A 14241-nucleotide genomic window follows, 5' to 3' on the forward strand; every position below is an offset into this window, starting at 1 on the left:
GGTGCTGTTTCAAAAGCAAGTGCACCTAGGAGCCTTACACTGGACAAGCAAATTGGGGACCACCTGGGCCACTTTAATAGCATGGAGCATTGGGGTGAGGCCCAATATACTATGCTACCCTGTCTTTGAACCCCAATTTTTCTGGAACTGGGAGGTGTAGTAAACTGAAAATGTAGATATACGTGGGGACACTTGTGGCTGACATCCCCTAAAATTGTATCACTATGGCGTTATTACTACATAAAGTAGTAATAATTATCTGCTGCCAAACAGTCAGCCATTCAGATCCTAAGATCGCACCTCAATCAAACCTTCATTCATCTCCTGCATCTGCAGGCGGGAAGCAACAAGCAGCAACTAATGGACAGGCTGCCTCTGCTCTGAGCTACACTAGATGTGACACCAGAAAAAGTTGTCTGTGAAAGTCTGTGAAAGTAGCAGGCTGTTAGCAAAGTTTAAACATTAAAAATGTTAAACTAAAAGTGTTGTGCTCAAAAAAACAATCAGAGGTAAATCTAGACAAATCTGTATTTTCAGTTCAGTTCAAAAAAAGGGTTTAAAATTTTTTTTCTAAAAAATGACCAAAAAAAAGAAGCTGCTTTATCTTATACAGTACACTGTATGATAACTCCCAAGCCTCAAAACCGCACATCACATTGATTTAATTCTTTCTCTCCTCTGAAGTCTCCTCTGGCTAAAAAAGGCTCAAAATGCATTTCATAGATGAATAAATAACCACTTATTCTCAGTTAAAATCTAAATATTCGTTTAATATATATATATATATATATATATATATATATATATATATATATACTTGTTTGCAGTGAGTGCCTGAGCAAAACAAGATAAAATATGCAATTTAATTGGCTTGGTGCCATCCTTCTAAATTACATGTCAAATCAATACTGAATGTCGTTCCAGACACTTCACGATTCTATAATTTTCCCTATTTAGATGCACTAATGAGGTTTGTTTGCTATATCCCCTGCTAAGAAAAACCATTTTAAGAGCAACGAGAAGGTGACTCACAATTGTGGATTTTGGGCACTGGTTTAAATAATTTAGCAAGCATTGTGTTAGTAAAGAAAGTTGCTTTTGTTTCTCTGGTATACTTTTGGGTTAGTATTCATAGAAAGGTTTACATAGGTAAATTTTAATCAATTTAAAGTTTTATTAAATGAACCTTGCTGTTTTAATCTGATAACCTACAAGAATGTCAACACAAACAAGAACTAAACAAGAACTGTCAATCTGGCAGAGTAACTTTAATGCTGGTAAGTAAACTACTTCTTTTGCATGCCAAAGTTATAGTGGTCATGGCTGGCTAGATATGTTTTATTCGGTGTGGGTTTTTTATTATGACATTGTAAAATAAAATCTGAGTGACTCAGATCATTTTAAATTAGACCTGAAGCTGGATCAGGTAGTGCTAACCATCAGCTTTGTCACTTTTTTAGAGATGACAACCTCCAGTGCTGCCTTTAGCCATTTTAAAAAATGAATTCAAAACAAAATTCAACAAAATATTCTAATTATTCAGAATTTACAATTGCTCTGCCCAGTACTGCATATGTTCCCTTAAGCATTCCTAAACTCAAAATTTTTACTTTACATAAAACACTTTTATTTTAAGTAAAAATTTTGTTTGTTAGTGTTTTTTGTAAGTGCAACTTAAAAGATCGATAGCCAGGTGAGGTATTCAGTGGTGTTGAGCCTAAATGTGGTTGGGGGTCACGCAGTAGCCAGTCCAGACAGCAGGCAAAAGGGGTCAGACAGAAAAATGTTGGTTACATAGACACAGTAGCCCTGATTAATTAAAGTTCACTGAGGCTGGAGAGAATACACTTTCATCAGTGAAGCTAGGCGATAAAGAAAACCTGCAATGGATTTCCTAAAAGTCATTAGCTATGTGTTAGCAAATGTTTTCAATTCTGGACCAGATCCATTTCAATTTTGCTGGATCACCCAGATTCGCTGATGAAAATATATTCTCTCCAGCCTTGGAGAACCTGGGCCCATGGGTCTAAATTATTAACGCTTTCCAAGGCTGGAGAAGCTAGACAATAAAATACAATATAAGAGCACTTCCTTAGCAGGTAGAAACTAATGCTATTAAAGGCAAGGCAGACTTGGTAGGTGGAGTTTTATTTGGCCACTGGCCAATCAGGGAACAAGGAGGCAGAACCTGAGGCAGCTAGGTTGTATTTGAAGGTAACCCACCTGCTGCAAATATACTTTCAGTTCCAAATAAAATCACAAGATGGCTTCCAGCTGTGCAGCACAGCACCACTGAAGCCAAACAAAGATGCATGTACCCATATCAGACTACTAGACCCAAAACCCCAGTTGCAACTGACAGCCATCCAGATGTGGTGCAGGAATAAAAAAGGTGGTCTTGCTCTTACAATTTAGTGATAAGTGAGCCAGCACAGGCTATATTTAGACACCCCCACTAAGGAGAGGGTTATAATACATGAAAGGCTGTAATGGGCAATTAAAATTTCATGGAGTAGTCAAAGTTGCTATGAATTTGCTATGTGTTTATGGAAAAGGAAACAATGCAAAATTATACAAATATGGAGATAAGGACTACAATATAAGTTAAGGTAAAAAGGAGTTGAGTGGTACCATATTATCTATTTTTTTCAACAATAATAAAGTTTTTGGGGTAGAGACCTCATTTTTTAGGCAATGCATGTCATAAAGCTACTGTCCTATGACAGTTCCATCAGCACCAATCATACCCATTTATCTACTGCTACAATGCTGTTCACTAGATTGTTACACACACACACACACTCAAAACTCATGATGTATACAAATTGAAACGTTGATAGCAATATTTTTTTTACCACTGTTGTGCAAGCTGACACATCCTACAGCCTACATGGGAGTGAGAACCGCACTTTTAATTCAGGAACAATACAGCATCATTGCCACACCATCACAGAAAGCTGTGATATACACTTTCATCAGTGAAGCTGGGTGATCCAGCAAACTTGGACTTTATTTAAAGTAATTTGCTAGAAAATGTTTTGAATCTTGAACTAGATGCATTACTGGTTTGCTGGATCATCCAGCTTCACTTATGAAAGTGTATCCTCTCCAGCCTTGGAGAGCTTTAAAAAATCAGGCCTATTATGTGTTGTGTGACTCTTACACTAGTACCACTATTTCCTGCATGAATGATGCCATTCTGCATTGTAGTTCATATTCTTTATATAGAGCCAAAAAATATGATGATCTATAAGAATTTGGTTTATACCTGGTTTATACATAGTTTGTATACAGTAAAAAATGTTTTGCTAGTCCAATTGTGATAACCATTGGTACAATAAAATAACTTTTGGTATGCTTCTGGTTGATTGAAAGAAAAAAGTAATTGACTGCCTACATTAGGAACAAGGGTGTCCACTTGGCTAAGCGATGTGCTTGTGGTATCCATGATAATGTCAACTGATAATGAGTATAGAAAGTTTGCAGAAAACAAGGCAATAGGATATTTGCTTGTTTTTACCCACTGTTGCTTAGGGGTGTCAAAGCAATCCAAATTACTGTGGATGTCCCTTCTTATAAATAATATATATTCAGCATTTCTTTAAATATGACCCCTGTTTGGACTAATATTTGCATTGGCATATACAAAAATTTAAAACTACCTTTTCCTATAGAATTTTTTCATGTTTTATTTGTTTACTCACTGTTTAGTGTGACCTTCCCAATAGCCAAAACTGGATTGATTGCCATGATGACAGACATATACTACATTATTACAATGGACATTTTTAAACAGACCGTTAATGAATGTCTTGTTTCAATGGACCTGATTTAACAAAGCTCCTTAAGGCTGGAGAGGACACATTTTCTTCAGTGAAACTGGGTGATACAGAAAACCTGGAACAGATTTTTTCAAAGTCATTTGCTGTTTACTAGCAAATGTTTTAAAACCTGAACCAGATCTATTCCATGTTTGCTGGATCACTGGTGTAAAGCTACGTACACACTTCCAATTATTATCGTCGGAAAACGAACGACGAACGTTCCTGCACGATATACACGAACGATCGTATAGCACCGATCCTGCACATAGAGGTAACGACACGATCGTTCGTAGATATTGTACACACAATAGATACGATCGTTTGAGCGATAGAGGAACTATGTGCACGACAGGAAAGTGAACGGACGTTCGTTCATTACGCATGCTCTGAACATAGACGATCAACGAACGACCGTACACACGAACGATGTTCAACGATCGTCGTCCAATCCGATCCGCCGGTCCGGTTGTTCGTTTCCAGCGACTTTCCTCGTTCGTCGGCGTCGTTGGTTACTTTTTTACGAACGATTTTTTGCCCAATCGATCGTTCGTCGTTCGATTGGAACGATAAAAATTGGAAGTGTGTACGCACCTTAAGTGTGTCTCCTATGGCCTTGAAGAGGTCAGGCCCAATGACTTCTGTCAAGACTGGATGTTCAGTAAATGTGGAAACAAAGAGTTTCACTAAAAATGTGCCACTAAACTTTATTCTATAACATTTACCTAATACTTAAAAATTTTCAAAGACATGTTCAGTTAACATATGCTTCAATTATAAAGTGTGGGGTATTTAGGGGTGCCAAGGTATAGCTGCAGCAACCTCAGAAAGCCTACTTACTGGCCAAATGCCAGGCTATTATGAAACACAAATCTTTCTATCTTTCAAATAGCACTGAAGCTTGCCTATTTTTCCTGCTTCCTACAAACATCCATTGACTGCTAAGGGTGCCTATCATAATGATGGCCAAACAGGAATATGTGGAGGGCATGTGCATTGCATTAAGGTACAAAAATAACAAGAGAAGACAAAGGCTAAAATCCTCCATATGGTTAAAAGATCTATTCCTGCCAACCCCTGGAATTAATTAAAATTTAGTATACCTAAAGTTGATAATCTGACGTTTTGTAAACAAGCCCATGAACACCCTCTAGCTGAACATATTGACATTGGTATACATATATATACATATACATTTTATATACAATACACTATGTGATGTGACATCTTTGACACAGATCTTTATATTAATTTGATATTTTGTTGTATAATATCTGTTGCCTGTCTCAACCTCCCCTAAAAAAGCCAGGATGTGTAGGGTCTGTGTAAATAAAGACTACTTTATATTACTTTTTATCATGGACTATGTGATATTACTATGAGATAAAACATTATGTAATTATAGAAATATGCAGCATATAAACTTTGTAGATAACTCCTTGATTTTGTTTTTGCGCCATATTTTAATTGTCAAATCCTATGAGATAGTAAATATATTTTGTTCATCAAAAACTCACTCTTTTCCTAGTTTTATTCATACTTACACATGAGTATGTGTTTAAACTTTTGCATTTAAATGTAAGCTCCAAAATACCCAGAAGTGTCAGAGCTTTTTTTTTGTCATTCTTGCTGCTCCTGGTATGTGCCATATGTTTCTACAGTTTTTACATTTTTTTTTCCTTAAAGAGTACCAGTTAAAGTTCACACAGTTCACAGTTGAAAGTCAATAAAATACAGATTAGGTCACCACCAAACAGGTCAGATCACCAACTCCAGTCAATTGACCTGTGTGCTAATGCCTTTTCTGAGAGACAAATAAAGGTTGTCAATACTAATTCATTTCTGAAAATTCTAGTTGCCTCTCAGTTATACTTACCAGCCTGGTTCTGTAACACTAACTTTGAAAAAGTATGCACATTAGGTTAGGTCATGCTTGTTTCAGTTAAGGTGCACAAACTAGTAATGCAGGAAAAATAAACATGACAGTCAGAAAAATGATCATTTTCAGAAGAAAAAGTTACAATGGCCACCTCCATTTTTGTCTTATAAAAGGTTTCCTTTATATGATTATTAACTGGGTATATGTTCCTATAAAATAGTAATAGGAATCACAAATTCAATAAAAATTTTCATATGTATGGAAGATTTCTTGTGGTGATAGGTGGCTGACATATAATTTAAATGGTTGCTAGAAAATGTTTGTTGTGATACATGGTTTCTGCATTACTATTTCTGTATTTCAACTTTCTGTTAAGAGATCTAAGTAAATATATTGTGATCAGTACAATGGAACTTTAGTATGTTTGCTGAGTTGGTAAATCAAATTGGACTTCAAAGAGTCCTCGGATGCCATGCAGCAACTAGCATCACTGGTGGCAATAAGCACCAGTATTTCATGTAGAAGTAAAGGCCAGTTTGGGGGTTTGTACATAGTGATATTTATATCATTACAAATCCCAGCAGATTACACTTGATCATCTGTCACTGCTAGTTAGCTGTTTAATAACCAGGACAATGGATCTAACAGGTCAACATTCTAAGCAACAAGCTTGAACACCTAAAAAAAGGGATGCCATCAAATTTTTCTAGGCCCCATACTAGGTAAATTTCCTAGCAGCCCTGATCTAAAAAGCATCAGCAACCAGGATAAACAAACTAATGTTTATCTCAAGCATTAGTTATACTTATGGAAAACCACAGGTAAGTTGTTGCAGAGATTTAGGCAGCAGACATTATATGTGTTTCTTTGCTTTTGCATGACTTTGGCTTGTCCTCACCTAGGTTACGCTTTATGCTTAAAGCAGACCTATTACCAAAATTACTTTATATGAAAGGGTAACTATTTTATATAAAGCAAAAACTACATACTTTTTTTGTTTAAATGTGTTTTTTTTTAAAAAAAGGAGGGGGGTGGGAAAGCCCTTCCCTTTTTGTCTTTACTACCACAGCAGTAAAGACTGAATGGGACCACCAACATCACACAACCATAAGGCTTCTGGCTGCTGAGAACAGGAATGGGGGTTTTTCCTGTAATGGGAAAAAATTGCCACTCTCACGCATGCACAGTAAGGTCATGCAGGCTACATTACCTGATCTCGTGCCTGGACAGTGCGATATTAGGTGACACAGCCAGAAGAAAATTTAGGACAGAAAAAAAATGGTGGCACCCGGACATGACAGCACAGGACCAAACTGAGGACAGTGGGATTGAGGGCTCTGTGGAAGTAAAGGTAAGTGTGATTTTTTATTTTTATTTTAAGGATAGTTGCATTTTAAATTTTGGCTTTGAGCATACCTAACATCTTCAATATAGAATATCACTAGAGATTTTAAAAGCCCTTTTACTATTTGCTGTATATTAATTCTTCCTTTTCTGCAGGTGTGGCAGGGGTATGTCTTTTGTTTCCATTTTGGGCTGAAAAACACATTCCTCCATGTTGCCTCAGAAAATCGAGTTTAGTAACATGAGACTATATGTGTTTATTTCACAACTAAAGTAAACCAGACTAAAATGTAACATCTTCCCCCTCTGTAGATCCTTAATTACCTTAATGTTGGGTTATTTTTAGTCCATCTATAGCGGTAAAAATCTTTTATCTGTAGAGGGTCATACTGTTTTAATTTTACTTAAAGAGTCCAAAGATAAAGGATAAAATGTACTTTGTTTAAAAATGTTAAAAATTTACATTTTGTAACTAAAATCTATTCTCATTTGTTTTTAGCTCCAGAAACTTAAGAAATCCCTTTCTTTCAAAACCAAGAGCATAAGGAGCAAAAGTGCAGACAATTTCTTCCAAAGAACTAATAGTGACATGAAATTTCAAGTAGATTTGGAGCCAGATGATAGCCCAGCCAGCCCAAGAAAGACCCAAAACTCAGAAACTCAGTCATCAAGCCCTACCAAAGTTATACAGCAGCAAGATAACAAGTCACACATTTTCCAGGAGCATGTTTTTAAAAAGCCCACATTCTGTGATGTATGCAACCACATGATTGTAGGTAAGACAGTATTGTAAAACTGGTATTTTACTGGAATGTGTACATGATGAAAGAGCTTGTCCGAACTATAAACACCAAACTATTTACCAAACAGGATTTGCAGTTCTGTTTAGTCTTATAATTTGGATGCCACTGTTATACAAAATGGCTTTGTCATTTTTCTGTATCAGCTTTTAGCAAATACACCTATTGGCTTCCAAATGCACACTATGGCCCTGATTTATTAAAGCTCTCCCTGGCAGGAGAGAATACACTTTCATCAGTGAAGCTGGGTGATCCAGCAAACCTGGAATGGATTTCTTCAAAGTAATTTGCTATTAGTTGGAAACGTTTTGAATCCTGGACCAGATCCATACCAGGTTTGCTAGATCACCCAGATTTACTGATATAAGTGTATTGTAGTAGCGGAGCTATTTCTCTATTATAGGCTTGTTCCAGATTGAATGTTAAGCAAAACCTCTTTGTTTCTATATGAAAAGATTTTGTTTATCTAATGACAAGGAAAAACTTCCTTAATTTTTTCAAAAAACTTCAAGTTTGGCCCGCAACTTTGTCTAAGTTTTTAATTTTGACCCTCTGTGTATTTGAGTTTGACACCCCTGATCTACAGACTCAATGGATATGCAACATTGTGGAGAAGAATCATTTTTTAAGATGCTTTCATAATGCTTAGAACAGTGGTCGCCAACCTTTTGGTTGTTACGGACCACTAATTTCACAGACTCTGGACCGCGCATGCACGGGGAGCCATGTGTCACTCAAAGGGGAAGACACTTCCCCCAGAGTGACATCATGACGCCAGAAGCAGCCTACCAGAGACAACCAGCCCACCGTCCTGAGTCTGTTATACGTACAGGGGACATGGTCCTTCTCCTGACCCCGCTGGTGAGCACAGTGGCCAGAGCTGCAGACCACCAAAATTGGTTGGTGACCGCTGGCTTAGTGCATCCTGCCAACATATATAGTGCTCTTCCCTAGTGCAAGACTTTGAAATAGAGAATATATATTCTCTAATGATTATTGTATTTAAAAATTTTCTTTTATGTGTTTGTTCCTTGGACTTAACAGATTATTTACTTTCTTATAATATAATAAAGAGTATTGAGCAGATGGGAGAGATCATGTGGGCTGTCCAGTTTACAGTGGAGTATATTGTCTCTGTGTGTCTTTGGCAGCATCCACACTGCCTTAGCAATATGCTGAAGAAATTTATTTAATGTTTCCAGCTCAACATGTAAAGTTCCTTCATAACAGATGATGACTGGTTTTATTTCCTAACATAAGGCTAAACTGATGTCATTGCAACTCCGATAAATGTACAATCAGATATAGGAGATAGAGGCCAAGGCCGTGATATGCCATCTGGTATTACAGCACAAATAAGTGAAACCATAAAACAGAAGCTGTTATTTGTATGGAAGATATGGGTAATGATTTAACTGTCTCAAAAGAGAAATGTAAAAGATCAGGACAATATGCTGAAGAATAAAACAAATCATTATCTACTGAAATAAAAATCAGTGGATTTATTAGTTCTTATGCAGTTCTTACTGTATGCAGGTCAAATGGAGATTTCTTTGCCATATCACATTTTTTTGACAGGCTCTTGAATCTGTAACATTTATCCACTTTGCTTGATCATTATTCCTAGTTCTTCTATCCTCTTTGGAGAACATGATGTGATTCAAGTAATTTGAAAAGGTAATATATGAAATCTCAAGTGGATAATAAAGGTTTGAAAAGCTGCATATAACAAACTGTAATATCAGCTAGTTGTAGTCCCATATCCAGATTTCTGTGATTGTTTTAAAAAAACAAATTGTAGAAAAAAAACAATATATGTAAACAGGTAAAGATTATAATGACCATTATTAGAATGTCATGTTATATTGCAGTCTGCAACTCCAGTGTTGAGTCCTAATACCTTTCACCCCTGTGAGCTTGAGTGCATAAAATTTGGAAGGGTAAGTATCCCATGCATTGCTCTGCTGGGAAAGAAATCATAGTATAACTACCAGGACTAACAATGATGGGAAATCGGTGGAAATTCTGCTTGTTACACAGATTAAAATACTTTGGGACAGAGGCTGGTAGCCTAACTATGGGCAATTATTTGGAGGACATTTTTTTTCATTCCGTGCTTTTTCAGTCTGTAATTTTCCTTCATTGTCTTATTTATGGCATGGAAGAGAGAGTTGCAGGAACCCCATGTTGCTATGACATTTTCCCTGGAGCAGTACCTCTGCTATACCTGTAAACTGTGGCTAATCATTTCATAAAGCAGTATCCAGTGCGCAACATTGCAATGTGCGTGATTAATAGTTACGCTGACAGATCCTGCAAAACTTTTTCTTTACTAGTTAGAATATTGTAGGTGAGATATTCTTTTAAAGTTTGGTCTGTGCCCAAAGTTCTTCTCACTTTGTTAAACAAGTGTCTTCTTGTGTTTCTACAACCAATTAGAATAAGTAGTGACTATAATACTTGTCTACTTGGTATTATGAAATACTCCAGAATGTAAATAAAAATTGAAAAATTGTACTCCTTTTTACCTGAAGTGTCCTGGACTCAAAATACAAGTTTTGTTTGTTATCTTGCTGATAAAGAGATAGAGGTCTCTTTTAACCAGATGTATCATTAATATAATAATGTCTGTTTTTTTCTTTTAATCAATGTATTATTAATTACAAAAGAAACACCTGGATAGAAATATTTCACTTATTATTACTTATATTGGCCTACTTCAAAACACAGAAGAAAAGTAGGTAGGCAGCATGGTTGGCTCAGTGGTTAGCACTCTCACCTTCACAGGTTTGTGTCCCAGCCAGTACTCCGTTTGCAAGGAGTTTGTATGTTCTCCTCGTGTCTGTAGGTTTCCCCTGGGTACTCAGCTTTCCCTCCAAAAATTGTCTTTCGCTACGCTAAAGACACATGACCATGACATTAGATTGTGAGCCTTTTTGAAGGACAATTAGTGTTATGACAATGGACCTTTTAAAGTGTTGTGTAATATGTTTTTGCTTTGATAGAGCTTTGTTGTGGAATAAATTCACAGGGAGATCTGATGGGGAACTTGTTCCCAGAGCAATCCATGTTATTGGGTACTACAGGCTCAATGGGTAGAGGATGGGGTTAGTTTTTGGGATGCCTGGTTGAAGAGCGAGGCAATGACTAATCAGAGCATGTGATCAGCCTATTACTATCAGAATTGTGTAAGTGTCTGATCATTGAAAAGCATAATGTAGCAGAACTGAGCACAAAAAGCCTTACAACACCAAAATCCCCATCAAGGGGCATGAACTCTGATGAAAAGAATTTAAACTTTCTATTTTCCTTTGGAAACTGGAATACCATGTAAGCTGCTTTGTATTTTAGGGGATAATACTGCCAGACTGTACAATAATGTATTTTTTTTAGAAACTCTGTTTTTGCTACCTACTATCAGGAGCATTTTTTCAGTACCTTAAAGTAAAACCACTTAATTACAGCTCCTCAAGCCTGTGTTAATGTGAGTCATTATTGCCTTGTGTCTCCTCCAGTATATTCCTATTTCTTATCAAATACATGTTGAATTGTGAGTGTTACAAAGTGACTTTTATTAGTGTTGAGCATGCCAAACTAGTGAAATGAGGAGATGCAGAGGGTAAACTAGTCCAAATTTAAATTAGGTCACTGGCACAAATCATTAGAGAACATGAGAAGCACACTTTAATTTTGGCTAGGCAAAAAATCTAGCTGAAGTGCATATAAAGTGTAATACACAAATTCACGTCCTCTAATGTATAGTGTCCTGCATACCCTGGTAAGTATATGGTAACAAATAAACAAAGATGAGGAACAGGATTGTGCAGCAATAATATGCAGAAAATGATGCATGATAAATAGACACAAATTGGAATTTCCAACAATTAGCTCTTTTGGCCAAGGCAAGAGTATCCAACATTGTGTTCATTTTACATTGTTCTGTTTTGTTTTTAGTTATATTTATCCATCAAAAATGCTTAAACCTGTAAAGCACATGTAAAAATATCACTTTGACAGAGCCAAAGGGATAATGCCTGTTAAACTATTACACAGCTCAACAAAGCAAAGTGGATACACAAAGTACCCATGTTTCATCTGCTTGTGGGATAATAGAGCAAAACAGGATCACTGGAAAAAAGCGACATGGCCTCCAAGGGAAAATATGAAAAAAGGTGCAGAACATCATTATTGAGCCAATGGTTGACAAAGAAAAAATAATTCTCCCTCCACTACACATAAAGTTGTGATTAATAAAGCAATTTGTTAGAGCTCTAAACACGGACCGTGATTGCTTCAAATACAATGGTAGATTCTTCCCTGGCTTGATTAGGAAAAATTAAAAGCAGGAATCTTTGATGGACCCCAGATTCAGAAACTGATAAATGATTCACAAGTTACATGATATATATCTTACATGAATATTGAAGCTTCTGCCTGGCACAGCTATGTCATGGTTGTCAAGAACTTCTTGGGTAACCATAAAGCACAAAATTATGAAGAACTGGTACAAAACTTACTCTTAAACTTTAAAAATTTGGGTGCTACTATGAGCATAAAGGAATACTATCTCCGTAGCCATTTGCACAAATTTCCAGAAAACCTTGGCGATTTCAGTGAGCAACAAAGGGAAAGGTTCCATCAAGATATAAAGGTGATGGAAGAAAGATATCAGGGCATCTGGAGACACCTGATGGCAGACTACTGCTGGAGCCTTCACCATGATGTCCTGATCATCAGCATTAACAGAAATCATACAAATGGAGTTTTTCAATGACTTCTTTGGGATTAGTTCTGTAAATATACTAAATATAGAATATATTGACATTAAGTATTTCAAAAATTTAATTTTGTATACGTAGGCATATCTAGTTTAATTTTGCTTCATTTTTATGTTTCATTAGTTTACCATGAGGTTATTATTGAGGTCATTATTTCAAAAACTACAGCCAATCTAGCAAAACTATATTTGGAATTTGTCCATCAAACCTAACCTAAAATGACTTTAATCTGTTTGGCAAGAAAATGTTTGTTGACCAGTGGTAAAGCAAGTTTTTTACATTTATTTAGAAAATATATTGTAAATAATAAAAATTAGCATTACACAAGACAACAAACTGTGTAAGTGTTACAATTTTTTCATGTATTGGTCCTACAAAGAGTTTGATGTCTAATTTTTGTAATAACCTTTTTAATAATCCTTCTACTCTCCTTATTTTAACTTCTCTTGCAAAGTCTGTCATCAGTACTTTGGCCTTATACTCTGGATCAGTGTAACAATTTCATATTCATACTTTCCAGGATATTAAACATAAAGAATTCTTTAATTTCAACTATTGTCAATTGATGTAAATCATGTTATTGGTAGAAATTCACATTCAGAGCTTAATAAGAAGCAATATATGGTGTTTGTTAATGTAAACTGTTTTACTACTATAAACTGTTAAACTACTTTTTTAACATAAAATTATTTATCTTATTTGATTCCTTTGCTATATACTCTATTATATACTCTACACAAAGTAAGAAAATCTCTCCAATTAAGAAAGCCCTTCGTTGTTACTATAATGAATTTCCCTATTGGAAGATTTCCTCTGTTGCATTTTCTAATGACAATTCAGAATTTGGCATTTTATCTCATTGTCAGTCCCAGGGACAATAGCCACCAAGACAAATAGAAAGGTACCTTCTCTAAGACAGCAAGAAAATCCTAAGAGCCCCAACAGGGCTGTTTTAGGTTAATTTAAAAACATGCAGTTAGGGTAATTGGATTCCCCCCAAAATTTACCTTCGACTGTGGTAATGACATATGACTATGGTAGGGACATTAGATTGTGAGCGCCTTTGAGGGACAGCTACTGACATGACTATGGGCTTTGTACAGCGCTGCGTAATATGTCGGTGGTATATAAATGCTGTGTGATAATAATCATTAATATTATCATTAAAAGTAACTATAACTGTTTTTTCTTGTGTTTCTTTTGAATAGGGAGTTTTTATAACCTCTGTGTTTTTATTTTTGTTTTCTCTCGCCTATTGGGAAGATTCCCCTTTACTTCCTATTTTGGCTTGTCTACAGATACATTTTAATGTGTCTATAATCTGTTATGTATTTAATTCTCCATTTAAGAGTTCAGCTGACCCACAGACTAATATATCAAAATTCAGCTGTGGGGGAAAGAGCCAAGATTCATGGCTTGATCATATCCATGAGGCAATAAAACATTTAAATACTCTGCCATGATGCACAGTATTTGTAGCATACCGTATTTTTCGGACCATTAGACGCTCCGGACTATAAGACGCACCAGGTTTTCCGCACGGGAAAACAAGAAAAAAAAAATTCATTTGATTTCCCCTGAGATCCAGCGTGCGGCACTTGTGCCCGCCCATGAAGGCG

General features: G+C 36.1%; 1 protein-coding gene across 2 annotated transcripts in view; it reads left to right on the forward strand.

The window, feature by feature from the left end:
- The window catches only part of STAC (SH3 and cysteine rich domain), a 144543-nt gene that overhangs the window by 35255 nt on the left and 95047 nt on the right, over window positions 1–14241 (forward strand). For both annotated transcript variants that reach the window (XM_072412126.1, XM_072412127.1), the window contains exon 2: window positions 7544–7820. In XM_072412126.1, coding sequence (XP_072268227.1) covers window positions 7544–7820 — 277 coding nt within the window. The remainder of the gene's footprint in view (window positions 1–7543; window positions 7821–14241) is intronic.

This window comes from Pyxicephalus adspersus, chromosome 5 (assembly GCF_032062135.1).
Source record: "Pyxicephalus adspersus chromosome 5, UCB_Pads_2.0, whole genome shotgun sequence".
Classification (NCBI taxonomy): Eukaryota; Metazoa; Chordata; class Amphibia; order Anura; family Pyxicephalidae; genus Pyxicephalus; species Pyxicephalus adspersus.